The sequence below is a fragment of the Amblyraja radiata genome, chromosome 4, assembly GCF_010909765.2.
Source record: "Amblyraja radiata isolate CabotCenter1 chromosome 4, sAmbRad1.1.pri, whole genome shotgun sequence".
In the NCBI taxonomy this organism is placed as follows: domain Eukaryota; kingdom Metazoa; phylum Chordata; class Chondrichthyes; order Rajiformes; family Rajidae; genus Amblyraja; species Amblyraja radiata.
In genome coordinates, this window is record NC_045959.1 from 25,506,686 (window position 1) to 25,524,609 (window position 17,924).

Here is a 17,924-nt window from a genome sequence, read left to right on the forward strand (position 1 = left end):
TCTGCTCCACAAATCAACCGGTACTCGAACTCCATCCTTGCCTCTTCCCCCTCTCTGATCATAAGCTTATACGGTTCACCATCCCTTCTCCGACACCTCGCCCCCGCTTCCTCCGAGAAATCACCTTCCGTAATCTAAAATCCATTGATCCCCTCCATCTCTCTGACCTGCTCTCCACCACTCTCCCCCTGGACTCAACCCCCATCTCACCTGATGATCTCACAAACCATCTCAACTCCACCTTGTCTACCTCCCTCAACACTCTGGCCCCCCTCAAAACAAGAACCGTAACTTTCAACACATCCTCACCCTGGTACACACCTGCACTTCGTAAACTGAAACAGACTGGTCGCCAACTCGAACGACTTATAAAGAAATCATCTCTCACAGTCCACCTTGAAGCTTACAAACTCCACCTCACTGACTACAAAGATGCCCTCATTGCTGCAAAATCTGCCTACCTCTCCTCCATATTCACCGATCCCTGCCTAAACCACAGAACCCTCTTCTCCACAGTGGGCAACCTCCTCAAGCCTCGAGCCAACACTCTCCCTACCTCTACTCCGGATCTCTGCAACTCATTCCTCCACTTTTTCGCTGATAAAATCAGCACCATCTATCAATCTTTATCCCCTGTACCCGACTCCCCAGCATCTACTCCACCACCTACCACGGCCCCTCCTTTCAACATCTCCACTGACCTCCTTACCCCTCATCCACACTGCTTCCTCTCCCAGTTTGACCTGGTCACCCCTATTGAAATCTCCAAACTCACCAGCTCTTCCAAACCCACCACCTGCTCCCTCGACCCTCTCCCCACTCCCCTGTTGAAGTTCTGCCTCCCCGTTCTCTGCCCCTACCTCACTAATCTCTTCAACTCCTCATTGTCCCAAGGAATTGTCCCCTCCGCTTTCAAAACTGCTGCCGTTACACCAATCTTAAAGAAACCTGGTCTTGATCCCTCCTCTCTCATTAACTACCGCCCAATCTCAAACCTCCCCTTCCTTTCAAAAACCCTGGAGCGTATCGTTGCGTCGCAACTTCATTCCCACCTCCTTGCGTATAACCTACTTGAACCCCTCCAATCTGGCTTTCGCCCCCTCCATAGCACAGAAACTGCTCTCCTCAAAGTCCTCAACGACCTCCTCACCTCTGCTGACACTGGTTCCCTCAACATCCTCATCCTCCTCGACCTGAGCGCAGCCTTCGATACAGTGAACCATAACATCCTGCTCACCAGACTCAAGGACCTCGGCATTGAAGGCTCTGCACTCAGCTGGCTCCGTTCCTACCTTTCCAACAGATCCCACTTCATCTCTCTCCACAACCACACCTCTGCTACAGCCGCAGTCACTCAAGGCGTTCCCCAAGGCTCCGTACTCGGCCCCCTCCTCTTCATCATCTACATCCTCCCCCTTGGTCAGATACTCCGCCACTTCAATCTGGACTTCCACTGTTACGCTGATGACACCCAGATTTACCTTGGCACCAAATCCCCCCACAACCCCCCCCCCCTCTCCCATATCAACTCCTGTTTGTCAGCTATAAAAACCTGGATGCAACATAATTTCCTCAAACTCAACAGCGATAAGACAGAATTCCTCCTCATAGGCTCCAAAGCCACACTCAGCAAAATCAATAACCCCACTCTCACCATCGACGGCACCACTGTCTCCCCATCTCCCCAGGCCCGCAACCTTGGCGTGATCTTTGATTCCACCCTCTCCCTTGAGCCTCACATCCGCCATGTCATTAAAACCTCCTTCTTTCATCTCCGCAACATCGCCAAACTCAGACCCTCTCTCACACCGCCTGCTGCTGAAAGACTCATCCATGCCTTCATCTCCTCCCGACTGGACTATTGCAACTCACTTCTCCTTGGCATCAGCTCCACCTACATCAACCGACTCCAACTGGTCCAGAACGCAGCCTGCCCGACTCATCACCCACACCAAATCCTGGCATCACATCACTCCAGTCCTCAAAAAACTTCACTGGCTTCCCATCTCCCACCGGATCACCTACAAAATCCTGGTCCTCACCTACAAAGCCCTCCACCATCTGGCCCCCACATATCTCACTGACCTCCTCTCCCCCTACCAACCCTCACGGTCCCTCAGATCCACATCAGCCGGTCTCCTCTCCATCCACAAGTCCAACCTCCGCAGTTTTGGGGACAGAGCCTTCTCCAGGGCAGCTCCCAGGCTCTGGAACTCCCTCCCCCAACTGATCCGCAATTCCGTGTCCCTCCCCATCTTCCAGTCCCGCCTCAAGACCCATCTCTTCACCTCTGCCTATCCTTAGCCCCACGTCCCCGTCCCTTTTCATCTGTGCATTAATTGCCTCATGCTGTGTTTTGTATTGAATTCTGTCTTTACTTTGTGTACTAGTCATGTCTCTACTATTTATTTCATTCCCCTTACATGTTTTTCCTATACATGCTCAATTTTTGTAAGGTGTCCTTGAGACTCTTGAAAGGCGCCCATAAATTTAAAAAAAATTAAAAAAATTAAAAAAATAAATAAAAAAATATGGACACATTTATCTGTTTTGTAGTAAATGCCTACTATTTTCTGTGTGCCTAAGCAAAGCAAGAATTTAATTGTCCTATACACATGACAATAAACTCACTTGAACTTGAATTGTCTCATCATATAGGTACCCTGACCTGCTGAGTATTTACAGTCTGTTTCTATTTTGGGTTTCCTGCAACCCATAGGAGGTGGGCTGGGCTGTGGTTTGTAAAGGTGAATAACATTGCCAGTGTTGTTGCTCAGGCACAAGACCTCTGACATTCAAAAACAATGCAAGGCACCATTGAAGGTGTATTAAAAAAATAACATACTATTTAAGAAAATAAAAAATAAACATAAAAGAAACAAAAGCTAGCTCGCTTTATGCACCAGAGAGCAATGTCAATTGTTTACTTAAAAAATTATCTTGATTATCAAATGTAAATGTCCTTATAGCGACCCTCTTCCCTCACAGCTCCACCTCTCTATTAACTGTTGTCATCCAGGTTCTCTCTCTCCCTCCCCCTCCCTCTATTAGACACCACAGACGCTGGAATCTGGAGCAAAAAAAATAACAAACTGCCGGAGGAACTAGGCAGGAGGACAAGCAGCCTGTGTGGATGGAAATTGACATTTCAAGTCGAGACCGTTCTATTTTGACTATTCTATATTTATTTAAGATTTCCAGCGTCTGCATTTTTTCAAATCTTTTTTTTTAATTTACAGAAGGGGGGAACAGGGAGAGGGGAGACTGGTAGGCAAACTGACCCTCCCTCCTCCTCCTGCCCCTCCTCTCTCAGTCCTAGCTCAGACCACTTGAGGTCGCCGTCTCCTGTGAGATATGCTGGCTGTGTCCCACCCGGAGCCCCACGCACGCCGCACCCCGGTTTACAGCGCGTCTCGTTAAACACCAGCTCGCTCTCCGGCCAACTCAGCAGACGGCCCCTGGTATACAGGAGACACTTGACAATCGGCCGATTGCCTTGTCCCACCCAATCTGTGTGATCATGAAGATCACATCGGCCCGTGTCAGGGCCCGCTTTAATGCAAGTGCAACTAAACAGGAGTTAAATCTCTGCCTGCCGGGAACTTGAATCTTGGCTTCTCAAAACTTTTCAAAAGTTAGCCATAACTTGTATGCGTTTGGCGTTGCTTTAAGAGCCACCGTTCTGGAGGGCGGGGCACAGATGGGTCCATTATATCCGACGTTGGGGGTAACTTTGATGAATTTTTCACTCCGAGACCTAGCCCCTACTCCGTTGAGCGATGGTGTTAATCGGGTCGCTAGAAGTTTGTCTCTAAGTTGTGTTCCAGCACCCTGCATGCTCTGACTCTGGCCCGCATTCAGGGGTGGGTGGAGATGAATCTGTGTTATGCTATTGCCTAATCGCTTTTAGCTCCACCTCAAACAGGACTTGGGCAGAGGAATTTGTTAGCACGGTGTGTGTGTGTGTGTGTGTGCGCGCAAGAGAGAGAAGTGGCCTGGAAGAGTCCCTCTCTCCCCCCCCGGGACATGGAATGAATACAATGCCACAGAGATGGCGTTAACAGCCAGGGTGCAGAGGAGTGGGTTACTGGAGGTCTTGGTGCGGGAGGTCTGGCACCGGGTGCTGGCCAGCTTGAACGAGGAGAGTCTGATCCTGTGCTGCGACCAGTCGGCTGAGCCCGCGGCTTGGAACGGAGTGGCCAACGGAGATCACTGCAGCCCCAGGGCAGCGGGCGTCCGCAATGCCCTCGCCGACCTGCCCGACACCATCCCCGACACCATCAGTAACAGGAAGAGGAGCGTCAGGGTCATCAAGGTACGGGGTGAACGTCCCGGCCGGGGGAACCTTTTAGTCTGTTTACTCCCCCAGGCTGGGACTGAACTTCAGGTGACCAGGGAACCTTGGCCGCCAGTTGGAGAGGACTTTAGTCCCCCCGGCAATGAAAAATATACCAGAGGCGATCCCTGGAGGAGTGGGGGAAATCACTGGAAATGCTTCGGGGCGGCGGAGAAGAATGTTTGGTGGGAAAGGGGTCCCGGGACGTTTGATGGGGGATCTCAGGAGAAGGGGAGGGGGTCCCAGGGGATTTAGTGGAAGAGGATGGGGGGTGGTGGTTACAGGAAAGGCGGGGTGGGGGGTCTCGGTAGGTTTGGATTGGGGGGGGGGGGGATCCCAGCAAAAAAATTGTGGGGACCTAGGAGGGTCCCAGTTCCCGTGCGAGGAGGAGTTGCAGGAATAGCTGCAGCGTCTTTGGCTGGGAAGTTTGAGCATCTATCCCGGGAGCGCCGTGTGTTGCTCAGCTGTAACTGCTCTCCCTGTCTCTCTGACTGCTCCAGCACGCCGTGCCCTTGGCTCAGTCCAACTTGGCCCCAGTGAGTTTCACCCCCTCCCGGCCTCACAGAGAAATCCCACCACCTCATTCCGAGGCGGGCCAGATCTGTCCCTGTGTCCGGGGTCTAGCGAACCCAACACGAGATACCAGTCTCCGTGGATCCACAGCTCTGACATTCCCAGTCTCTGGATTCCCAGCTCTGACATTCCCAGTCTCCATGGATTCCCTGCTCTGACATTCCCAGTCTCCCTAGATCCCCAGCTCTGACATTCCCAGTATCCCTGGATCCCCAGCTCTGACATTCCCAGTCTCCCTGGATTCCCAGCTCTGACATTCCCAGACTCTGAATTCCCAGCTCTGACATTTCCAGTCTCCCTGGATTCCCAGCTCTGACATTCCCAGACTCCCTGGAACCCCAGCTCTGACATTTCCAGTCTCCCTGGTACTCCAGCCCCAGTTCTGACTTTCCTAGTCTCTCTGGATCCCCAGCTCTGACATTCTCGGTCACCCTGGTTCTGCTAGATTCCCAATGTTGACATTCTGTCTCCCTGCATTCCAGCAGTGACATTCCCATCCCTCCTTGAATCCCAGCAGTGACATCCCCCTGACTCAGTCTGAAGAAGGTCCACGACCGAAACGTCACCCATTCCTTCTATCTGGAGATGCTGCCTGTCCCGCGGAGTTACTCCAGCATTTTGTGTCTATCTTCAATGTAAACCTGCATCTGCAGTTCCTTCCTACACATTCCCATCCCTCCTGGAATCCCAGCAGTGACATTCCCATCCTAATATTGATATTCCTAGATTCCTAGCACTGCTATTTCTTGCAACAATATCCCAGTCTAGATTCCCAATGTTATTCTGACATTCCCAATCTTTTCCCAACCCCCATGTTCAGTCTGTATTCCTAGGCTTTTGAAAATGGATGGGATTTCTAGTGGTCTGTTTGCACTGTTTCTGGCTTGAATTAGATATATCTGGTTATTTTTTATTCTTAAATATTTGTCACTATTTCCACATTTAACAGGATTTATTTTAAGATCGAGGGCAGGGCATTGGTTAATAATTATTACCATCCTTCACTGGCCAGTGAAAGTCCTGCAGAAAGTGTTTGCAGATGGAAATACCACAGAATCTGTGGAGGCTGCAATTAACCCTTCGAGTGCTGAATGGTCCCCTTTGTATTTAAAATTCAATGGGACTTGGCAACAGAGCTGTAATTCAAGACAAAGATTGCGATTTTATTTTTATTTCTCAGAACATGCATTCTGCTCAACCTGATCTTTAGTTAGTAATAACCTCACACTGTGCCAGTTCACGAGTTGCTCTCTTATCAAACAATTCATGACTGTTCCAGTACTAGTTTCCTTTCACAAACCACTCGTTGAGTGTGGCTCAGTGAAATTAGTAAATATATTTATCACCAGGGAGTATTAGCTAATTTAATCCCTATGGGCATTTCTTTAATTTGACCAGAAACATCAAACTGTTTCATTATTTTCCGTACAGTTTCATTATTCACATTGGAACAAAAGTGATTTGTTCTACTCTGGAAGAGGTAATGATTAGTTAAAACGGGGACATTGATTCTCACAATGTAGAGTCATACAGTGTGGAAACAGGCCCATCAGCCTTAATTGCCCACATCGAACAACATGTCCCATGTACACTAGTCCACTTGCCTGCATTTGGCCCTTCTAAGCCTATCCTATCCATGTACCTGTCTGAAATGTTTCTTAAACTTTGCGATCCTACCTGCCTCGGGTAGCTCCTCCGGCAGCTCGTACACCCACCACCCTTTGTGTAAAAATGTTATCCCTTAGGTTCCTATTAAATCCTTCCCCATTCACCTTAAACCTATGTCCTCTGATTCTCAATTCCCCTACTCTGGGCAAGGGACAGGCATGGATTGTATGGAATCTGCAGGTTCAGGCTAATTTTTTATCAAGGACCTGACCAGCATTGGCCTCGTGTTAAACCAGCCCTGGTGCCTATTTGTTTATAGGCAGAGAGGTCTTAATCTCTTGGGGAGGAGGGGTGCGTGGAATGGCTATGGGACATTTCAGAATGGTTGATGAATCCATCAAGGTCAGAAAGGTTTGCTGAGTTTACCAAAGTGGCCTCATCTTAATAAATTCCTGCAGAAGATGGCCTGCTTGGAGGCTGAACTACAGTTCTTTGTAACTGAGAAAGGAGGGGCAACTGGGATGTGGGGGAGTAAGTGTCTTGGATTCTTTTATCTTCCCCTCTGGCATAGTTCCACCAGGTGTAATTGGAGCCAGACTTTTATCACTTTGTATGTTGCAGATCAGAACTGATTCCTCAGTTGGAACAGGCTTGTAGTACCTATATGAACCAAGGGATTGAAATTAATTCATTGTGGCAGCAAGGTGTTAAGTAAGACACCCCATGTTCTGGTCTTTGTAAAATACACTGTTTTCTATTCCCAATTCAGATGGAACATGGGAATTAGGAGTCATTAACTTTTGGATTTAGATCAGGGCTGAATTGTCTTTAATTGTCTCACAGTCTTGGTTCCACAACCATTAATTTCAGTGCTAACCTATGAAGCCCTGTTTAGGATACAAGTTAACCCGATGCCGTCAGTGTGCTCTCTAAAATCATCCTTGAATACCAGGCTCCCACTTTAAGGTGTTCAAGAAGAAACTGCAGATGCTGGAGAATCGAAGGTAGACAAAATTGCTGGAGAAACTCAGCGGGTGCGGCAGCATCTATGGAGCGAAGGAAATAGGCAACGTTTTGGGCCGAAACCCTTCTTCAGAATGAAAGATTCTTCTTCAGTCTGAAGAAGTGTTTCGGCCCGAGACGCTGCCTATTTCCTTCGCTCCATAGATGCTGCCGCACCACCTGAGTTTTTCTAGCAATTTTGTCTACCTCCCACTTTAAGGTTCCCAACCACACCTTGTTCTACTCTCCAACGAAAGTGGGCGTTCGGCCGAAGGGCCTGTTTCCACACTGTATCACTCTATGACGCTAAATAGTTTCTTTCTAATTGCTCTATCAAACACTTTAAACACTTCAATTATACCCCTCCCAATATTGTAAAGTGAAGAGTTACGCCACCCAGTCTGTCCAAACTTCCCTCTTAATTTAACTTTTTCAGTTAGTCTTCCAGCTGAATCTTCCACGGACTCACTATTTTGGATTGAATCCTTTTCAAACACTTTCATGTATTGTTGAAGCATTGATAACTCCCATCAGTCCGGCACATCCAACAATCTGGGATTTAGAGGCTGATGTTGTGGTTGCATTTTTATATATCATGGGGGTACATTTCAAGTTATGGTGCTTGTAGGCAATCCTCTCCAACCGAGCTTCTGTGTCTGGGATTGCACTGTGAGTAGCAATAGATCCCAAGGCTCAAGCAGTTAGTTTGTTCTTGGGCATGAAAGCTTTGTGTTATCTGATGTTGGTGAACATCAGAGTAGGTCTCGATTACTGCTCTTCCTGTGTCTGCCTAACACAATAATGACATACTTCATTATTGGAGCTACCATTTCTGAGTGTATATTGCCTGTGAACTGATCTCCAGCTCAAACTGGATCATTTAGACTTTGTCACAGTACAGTGTGTTCTGAAGAAGGGTTTCGGCCCGAAACGTTGCCTATCTCCTTCGCTCCATAGATGCTGCTGCCCCCGCTGAGTTTCTCCAGCATTTTTGTGTACAGTGTGTTCAAATCTGGCTCCCTGCCTTTTCCAAACCTACATCCCACTCTCTGCCAATTCCAACCGGTTGCAGGAATCGTTCTACTTTTGATTGTCACGTCTCCTGATCTCTCCCCCAATCCCCATCCATAAATCACTCCACACCCCTCCTGTTCCCCCTGCTTGGAGCAAGGTTTCATGCCTATCTATACCAATCCCACTTCCCTGCATTAATCGTGTATTACCTTCCACCTTGCTCAGGCAGCTGGCTGTCCAGGTGCCTCTTAAATATTATTCTTGTTCCTGCCCCCGCCACCCCATTGCAGATACTAATTACTTGAGGTGAAACATTTTACTCCTTGGATTCTTTTAAATCTCCTCCCTCTCACTTAAACCTGTGCCCTCTAGTTTTAGACACCCCTATCCTGGGAAACCGACTCTGACTATCCACAGTATCTCATAATTTTATATACCTCGCTCGTTCCGCCTCTCATCATTCTTCACTCTAAGAAGCAGACCCCATTTACCCAACCTCTCATAACGCAAGGCCTCCAATCATGAATGTTTTCACTATTCTCTCTAGCTTAATCACGTCAACCAGAACTATTGTAAGTGTGGCCTAACCAATCTTTTGTACAGCTGTAACATGGCATCACAACGCTGTAGTCAATACCTTGTTGATGAGGGTAATCGTACGCCTTCTTCGCCACCCCATGTACCCGTGCTGTACCTTTCAGGGGACTATGTACTTGTTACCCCTCAGTCTCTATTCAGAAGCATTGCCCAAAGCCCTGCCATTCCCGGTTTACATACTGCCCTGGGTAAACTTCTCAAAATGCATCACTTCATATTTGTCTCAGTTAAATTCCAGCGGCTATTTCCTTGCCCATTTTTCCAGTTGATCTAGATCCTGATATAACCTCAGATACCTTCTTAACTCTCGTCTGTATCACCAGTTTTGGTGATATCCACCTACATTTGCATCCAAATATAATTAACAGAAGACCCAACACCAATTCCTGTGGCGCACACTGTCCACAGGCCACCAACCTGAGTAACGACTCTTCACAAGCATCAATCCAATTTTGTAATCAATTGCTTAGCTCATCCTAGATCCTATGTGTTATAACCAACACAGTCCCAGTCTACCATGTGGGACCCTGTTGAAGGCAAAAGACCACATACAACATCTACTGCTCTGCCCTCATTACTCTTGTCCATTCATCTTTATAATTGACTACAGCAGAGAGCTGCAGAGACAGAGCTGGTCTAGATAGGCAGTTGTTTAGACTCTAAAGGAGCCTTGAAATAGGGGGTAGACACAAAATGCTGGAGTAACTCTGCAGGACAGGTAGCATGTCTTGGAGAGAAGGAATGGGTGACGTTTCAGGTCAAGATCCTTCTTCAGACTTGAATTAGGGGGATTGGGTGGGAAAGTGAAGCAGAACCTCCGATCTAATTGAATGGAGAGACAGGATGTTCAGGACAGTTTCCTCAGCCAATATATAGAGGGATCTAAAAGAGAGAGGACAAATGTTGACCTACTGTTGGGAAATCAGGCAGGGCTAGTGACTGAAGTGGCAGTGGGTGGGCACTTTGGGACCAGCAATCACAATGTTATTAGCATCAAAATAGTTATGGATAAGGACCTGGTGGTCCACAAGTTAAAGTTCAAATTAGGACGAGGCCAACTTTGATATTAGACAAAAGTTTATTGGCATATTTTGTATGTGGGCAAAGGGAAAGTGGGAGGCTTTAAAAGTGTGATAGTGAGAGTTGAAGGTATGCATGTTCAAGGTATCCCTGCTGTAGAAAAGATGCCATTAAATTAGAAAAATGCCGAGGAGATTTAGGAGGATGTTGCCAGGAATTGGGAGTCTAATGCCCCTGTCCCACTTAGGAAACCTGAACGTAAACCTCTGGAGACTTTGCGCCCCACCCAAGGTTTCCGTGCGGTTCCCGGAGGTTTTTGTCAGTCTCCCTACCTGCTTCCACTACCTGCAACCTCCGGCAACCACCTGCAACCTCCGGGAACCGCACGGAAACCTTGGGTGGGGCGCAAAGTGCCCAGAGGTTTCCGTTCATGTTTCCTAAGTGGGACAGGGGCATAAGTTATAGGGAGAGGTTGGACAGGCTAGGACTTTATCCCTCGAAGCGTAGAAGTGAGAGTGGTGATATTATAGTACAGGTGCACAACCTTTTATCCGAAAGCCTTGGGACCAGACACTTCTCGGATTTCGGAATTTTTCCGATTTTGGAATGGAAGATTTTTAGCGTAGATTAGGTAGGTAGCGCGGGCGGCTTGAAAAGTCTGGAGCGGCTGCCTCCTCCCCGGAGAGCGGGGAATCATTGTAAATCATTGCTTAAATTTTAGTCAGTTAGTTTGGAGGGATTTTATGTGGTGGGGGGGGTGAAGGGGGAAACTTTAATTCTTAGTCCCCTACCTGGTCGGAGAGGCGGGGAGCGGGCAATGCCTTACCAGGTCGCCGTGCAGTAAGCTCCGGAGCGCTGTGGCCGCCGACTCCAAACATCGCGGAGCTGGGGCTGCGGGCATCCGGTCGTGGGCGGCGCCGGTTGGAGCTCCGACCCCGGCAACTCTACCCCTGGCTGCGCGGCGCTCCAAATCCAGCGCGGCCCGCGGCCGGACGCCTGCAGCCCCAGCTCCGCGATGTTGGGAGTCGGCGGCCATAGCGCTGGGATACCAGCGGGGAGCGGGCAATGCCTTACTGGGTCGCCGTGCGGTAAGCTCCGGAGCGCTGTGGCCGCCGACTCCCAACATCGCGGAGCTGGGGCTGCGGGCGTCCGGTCCGCGGGCCGCGCTGGATTTGGAGCGCCGCGCAGCCATGGGTAGAGTTGCCGGGGTCGGAGCTACAACCGGTGCCCCCCGCGGCCGGACGCCCGCAGCCCCAGCTCCGCGATGTTGGGAGTCGGCGGCCACAGTGCTCCGGAGCTTACTGCACGGCGACCCGGTAAGGCATTGCCCGCTCCCGGCCTCTCCGACCAGGTAGGGGACTAAGAATTAAAGTTTCCCCCTTTACCCCCTCCCCCCCTCCAAACTAACTGACTAACATTTAAGCAATGATTTACAGATGTTTAAGTGTCTCCCCGGTCTCCGGGGAGGAGGCAGCCGCTACAGTAGTACAGACCTGGGTTGACCATAGGTCGTTTCGGGTCAAGTTTGGCGCCAAACGCGAGCTTTGGTGTGCAGACGACATCCTGGAAAAATGCCCGGTTTTCGGAGCTTTTCGGTTTCCGGAACTCCGTAAAAAAGGTTGTGCACCTGTATATAAAAGGAATAACTGGGATTAATGCCCCATGTAGAGGAATCGAGAATTAGAGGGCATATTTTTAAGGTGTAAGGAGAAAGATTTATTAGGAACCTGCAGGGCAACCATTATCACGCGGGGAATTGTGGGTGTAGGGAACGAGCTTCCTGATAAAGTACTTGAGGCAGATATAACAACAATATATAAAATAAATTTGGACAACTACATGGATAGGAGAGATTTAGAATGATCTGGGCCAGGTAAATGGGGCTAGCTTGGATGGGGCTTCTTGGTCGGCATGGATGGGTTGGGCTGAATGGCCGGTTTCCATGCTGAATGACTCAACGACTCTAAAGCTGGTTGCCGAGCCAGTAACCAACAGTTTGATGGGGTTGGTCTACGCTAATCCCAAAGGTCATGCCTTTCTTTTTTCTTTTCAGCAGGAGGTTGGAGGCCTGGGGATCAGCATTAAGGGAGGCAAGGAAAACAAGATGCCAATCCTGATCTCGAAGATCTTCAAGGGTCTAGCAGCTGACCAGACGGAGGCTCTGTACGTGGGCGATGCCATCTTGTCTGTGAACTCTGTGGACCTGCGCGACGCAACACACGACGAAGCGGTGCAAGTGTTGAAGAGAGCTGGGAAAGAGGTACTCCTGGAGGGTGAGTGGCCTCTTACACATTACAGCCACATCTGAGACACGAGCCGTTTTCATTCAGTGCAGTGCAGTAGTTACCCATTTACTATATGTCCACCTATATCCTCGGATCTTACCATATGTGTGTTTCAACCAGGGATGAGTTCTGTTCTCCACTGTTTCCCAAATTCTCCATAATATACAATATTTGAAGATTATTAAAGAAATGTTTTTTAAATGAGTGTCGTAGCGGGAGAATTGCTGCCATACGGCACCAGGGACCAGGTTCGATTCTGACTACGGGTGCTGTCTGTATGGAGTTTCCTCCAGGTGCTCCGGTTTCCTTCCACATTCCAAAGATGTGTGGGGTTGTAGGTTAATTGGTTTCTGTAAATTGTCCCTAGTGTGTCGGGTGGAACTACTGTATGAGCTGATTGTTGTTCAGCATGGACTCGGTGGGCCAGTGGGCCTGTGGCCATGTTGTATCTCTAAACTAAACTAAACATGGAGTGCAAATCCTAACCCTGGATCTGTTTAAGCTAAATATGGATTGTGAGGAGAGTTGTATAATGAAATATTATTGGTGCAAAGTCTAAAGTTCCTTTGGTGTCTGAATGTGCAGGAGATTGCTTTAAGATATTGAGTAAACTGTAAAGTTATCATGGTATGTTCTGTTCTATGGACGCATTGCTTACAAATCTTGCAAATTTAACCCTGTGGTGAAAGTCTGAGAATGAGGCATTTCTATAGCTCCTTGGATATATCCTTTACAGCCAGAGACATGGCCACTGCTGCCAGATGCAATTTGTGCACAGGGAGCTCTGACAAACATAAATGAGAAAATCAATGAATAATGTTTTGCAATATTGGTTGAGGATTACTTTTGGTCACCAGCTTTAAACTTCAAATAAGGGATGTGAGATCAGAAGGGAAGGATTGGACTTTAAAGGATTGCATCAGAACTGCCCCCTCCATCGACTCCTTTAAGTAGGTATGTTGCAAAGCCTACCTGAAGCGTCGTTGAAGATCTGCTGCTGAGGGTGTGCGCGATTTTGGCGCCGTTTAGAGGGGGCGGGTTTAAAACGCGATTTTCTCTAGGCTGTTCCAATCGAAAATGTTCAGCCTAGTTAATTATTAACGAAAAATCGCTGGAAGACCCCGTCGCAAAAGCTATTATTAGGTTTAAAGGCCTTGAATAATAGTTATAGTAGTTTAAAAATCAATCTGTAAACCCGCGACCGTCAGCAACCGCAGGGTCTCATAAAGCAAATAGCAGAAGTTAGGTTGTATATTTTTACATTAAAAAGGGCTTCTAAAGATCCCTTTATACTAAGTTTAATATTGCGAGTAGCTCAATTTGGGCCCATTATATCGCGCAGTATTTTTCTCGGCATTTGGGGCACAAATCTACCGCAATGTGAACGTTCTAAACCAGCGCGTTCCACAGGGACCCACTGGAAAGCTGATTTAAATGGGCATTTATTTACAGCAATTAAACACTAAATTCCTTCCATTTGGCCTATAAATTAATGTAAATGAGATTTAAAAATCATGTTTTATTGTGAATTATTTGTGAATATTATTTGGACATTTAGGCTATTTAAAAATGTTAATCATTTATTAAGAAATGGATAGATGTTTAGATCTAGTAATTGAAGTCTGAAATTAGCTACAATTAGGTAACTAACTAATTATATGCTTTAATTTCAGGTCATCCAAGTAAGATTATTTTATATTTGTTTCAGAATGCTTCAATCTATGATAACTGAAAATTTCATTCAGTTCTCTTAATTTTTAAGAAAGTTATGGGCTTTTGACTGTTCACGATCACAGCTTTTTTGTTATGTCCATAGAAAATCAATAGAGAACAAGATGCTCATTTCCCAGTATGAAAATGGCCATAACTTTTTAAATACTTGAGATATGAAATTAAACTTATTTTTATGCTTTATCTGATGGGATAAATTACAGACTTGATTTTTAAAATCTCAAAATTTTGTAACATTGCTACTTTAAGTCGAGACTTAAAACTCATCTCTACTTCCTCTGAGCGAGGGCTATATGTATGTAGTGATGTATGTATTTAATCTATGAACCACTGTTGTTTGTTATACTATTCTTATGCCAATGTAAAGCACTTTGGCCAACGAGAGTTGTTTTTTAAATGTGCTATATAAATAAAAGTGACTTGACTTGACTTGACTTGAATTAGAGATACAGCATGGAAACAGTCCCTTCAGCCCACTGAATCTGCACTGACCAGTAATCACCCCATACTCTAGCATGATCCAACACACTAGGGATGATTTACAATTTACAGAAGCCAAATAACCAACAAATCTGTACGTCCTTGGAGTGTGGGAGGAAACTGGAGCCCCTGGAGAAAACCTAAATGGCCACACTGAGAACATTAAAAGTGCATACAGACAGCACCCCCGGTCAGGATCGAACTGGCGCTGTAAGCCAACAACTCTATTGCTGCGCCACTGTGCCACCCCTTGGTTTAGCATCTCACCCAAGCACCACATTTTCCAACCTCGTGTTAATGCAATGGGACAAGTAGCTTGAGCTGAGGTTTAGGCTTGGGTATTGGGTTTATTATTGTGATATTATCAAATATTATTGTCAGATACAGTGCAAAGCTAATAATTGAAGCTGGTCGGTTTGAAATTCAAGGTAATTAATCAGTAATTAGTCGAGAACTAAAGCATAATGTTCAGTGAAAGTGATCTTTGCCTCGAGGTGAAAACTATGAATCAGAATAGTTAAAAATCTTGTGAAAGTTGGCATTTTTAAAGGTTTAATCGTGAATAGCGTGTCAAATATAGGATGAAATCTTCATTGAGGCTTGTCTCTGCTGGCTGAGCCATTGTGATGTCATCAGTTGAATGGTGGTTTTAATTTCAAAGTCCTTTGACTTAATCAGTAATGTCGAGAAAAAAGCATGAAATGTTCAGATAAGGTGATCCCGACCTCGACTGGAAAAATGTCAACCGGAATATGTAAGAATGTAATCGTTACCTTGTAGTGTTTTCGCGAAGATGTAAAGACAACCACATATACACACTAACAAGATCAGAGTTTTAATATATTTATTTATTTATGGTAAAAATGAGCAAGAGCAATTACAGCTAAATAAATAAGCTCCATATCCAGAGTTTTATTGGCATAAACAATTCCTCAATGTTTTTGCAGAGAGCTAGATGACTATGTAAGTGAAGGGAGTGTCGCGTGAACTTCGAGAATGGCTTCACATCATTAATTATTTTACAGATTGATCATAAAAGCAATGGTTATGTTGGCTATTTGACATTAGCAAGTGGTAGAGGAATGATGAGGTGAATGATGATGGGGCTGCACTGGACATTATCTAAATGGGGAATGATTGTTGATACACGGTTGGGCAGACATTCCATTCTCCTGGCCCATCGAGGGCTCTTCTAATCCACATTCAGGACACCCAGAAACTGTGCAGGAGAGGGGTTGGTGAAGAGAGAGAGAGAAAACACCTTACATGTCCTGTGAAATTACAATCCAATCATTCTCTTCACTTTTGACTAGTTTTTACAATCCTGGAGAGAAATCCTTCCGAGTTGCTAAGAAACTGAATCTAGCAGTTTTTGTAATGATTGAAAGCTCCTCTAGTGTTGGGGCCGTGAGAGATGTCCACTTTGCTGCACACCACAGCCTTGGTGGAAGCAGTGCTGTTTAACGTTCCAGCCCCATACAGAGTTCTTGAACAGTAGGACCCCGGCTGATGCTGTAGTGCTGGACTGCTAAAGGTGCTCTATTTCAAGGAGATATTAATCCGAATCTCCGGTGAAGTCGCTCAGACCTATTTCCCAGGAGTATGAGAGTTCCTTCCAGGTAAAAAGACCGCAGGTGCTGGAATCTCAAACAAAAACCAAACGCCGGAAGAGCTCAACAGGTCAGCCAGCATCTGTGGAGCCAAAAGGTGTGAGTGGATGTTGCAGGGTCCTGATGTAGGGTCTTGACCCAAAATGTTGACTTGCATGTCTTGCCCGCATGGATGCTGATTGGGCTGCTGAGTTTTTCCAGTGTTCTGCGTGTTTTTATTCAGTTAGATGCCCACGGCCACAAAAATACCCGATGGAATGGCAGCAGTTACCAAGGGGAAGATGAGTGGGAATCCATCACAGCACAATCTATAGCAGAGCAACAGGCAACACTCATGATACTGGGGCGGGGATGGGCGATTAAACTCTCAGCAACGGTCCATATCATGAATAGTTCCATAAGGAGAAGCCACATCATCTGCACACGCATCATGAAATGTGAGTTGATAAAAACTAAAGGGCCTGTCCCACGAGCATGCGACTGCATGCGGCAAGCGCGACCTAACGTGGTCGCTTGAGCCGTACAGCCTCGCGGGGCCGGTCCCACTTCGATCGCCGGAGCCGTATGGAGTTGTGCGGAGCTGGTCCCGACATCGTGCGGGGCTCTGGAAGACTGACAGTGTTCAAAAATTACGTGCGGCAACGACCTGCTGGCCCACAGCCGCAATGAGGCCGTACGCACCGCCTCGACAGGCATACGCAGCGTCTTGATGCCGTACGCAGCGGCTTGACGCCGTATGTCACGCGCGAACTTCCCGCGGACTTCGCTCGAACTTCACGTCACTCACTCGACCTCCGCGCGGCCCCCGCTTCTGGTTTGGTCGCGCTCGCCGCATGCAGTCGCATGCTCGTGGGACAGGCCCTGTACGGAGATCACTCGACCTCCACGCGGCCTCCGCTTCCGGTTTGGTCGCGCTCGCCGCATGCAGTCGCATGCTCGTGGGACAGGCCCTTAAGTTTTGTACTTTTTTTTTCACACAAGTTTTGTAAGAGCAACTTTTATTCTTCATCTCAAATTTCTGGGTAGTGATTTGCAAATTCTGTAAGGGCAAACTTCTGTACCTGAGCTGCCGTAACACAGGAGTCACTTGAGATTTGCTACAAAGACGCAGTTGTCCTTCATTATGATGGTTGAATGTTTTCTTAGGAGCTGGGTTCGTATTGAATGCCTTTTTTCTCCAGCCCTGTCCATTCATTCAGTTGTCTCTGATGATTCTATGATCAAAACCCTTATGCTCCTAGTACAGTTTGCTGCTCTTATAATCCAATATTGCCACACCCTGCGCAAGAATAAACAGGCTTCATTGCATCATCCAAGTGCTCATAACATCATGCTACATTGTTGATGCTAACAGTCGCTGTAAATTCATGTGTGCCAACTCTCATTTCATGAAATGTAAATCATTGTGTGCCAACTCTCATTTAAAGAAAATCAAATTATTTAAATCCGCGGCTAGAAACACAGCTTGCCCTCTGCTTTTCTGCGGGTGTTCCTACGCTAGTCTCTTCCTGCCCCACTCCTTCTATCTTCCTCCATCTGTTTCCCTTTAAATTAATTACTGCTGCTCAATTTAACCCCTCCCTGAGGGCAAAAGTTTCACTTTTTTCAATCATCTTTCTCCTGAAACTCTCAACAAATTTGGGAAGGTCCTGTCCGTTAGCAATTGGG

The 17,924-nt window shown here is 47.0% G+C and overlaps 1 protein-coding gene across 2 annotated transcripts in view; it reads left to right on the top strand.

Annotated features, from left to right (window-relative positions):
• The first annotated feature begins 3,414 nt into the window (after nucleotides 1–3,414).
• sntb1 (syntrophin beta 1) overlaps nucleotides 3,415–17,924 on the top strand; it is a 133,598-nt gene continuing 119,088 nt past the window's right edge. The window contains exons 1-2 of one of the 2 annotated variants that reach the window (XM_033019096.1): nucleotides 3,415–4,315; nucleotides 12,207–12,423. In XM_033019096.1, the coding sequence (XP_032874987.1) occupies nucleotides 4,052–4,315; nucleotides 12,207–12,423 (481 nt within the window). In that variant the 5' untranslated portion in view covers nucleotides 3,415–4,051. Of the gene's footprint in view, nucleotides 4,316–12,203; nucleotides 12,424–17,924 lie in introns of both variants that reach the window. The other variant, XM_033019095.1, reaches the window with a different exon arrangement.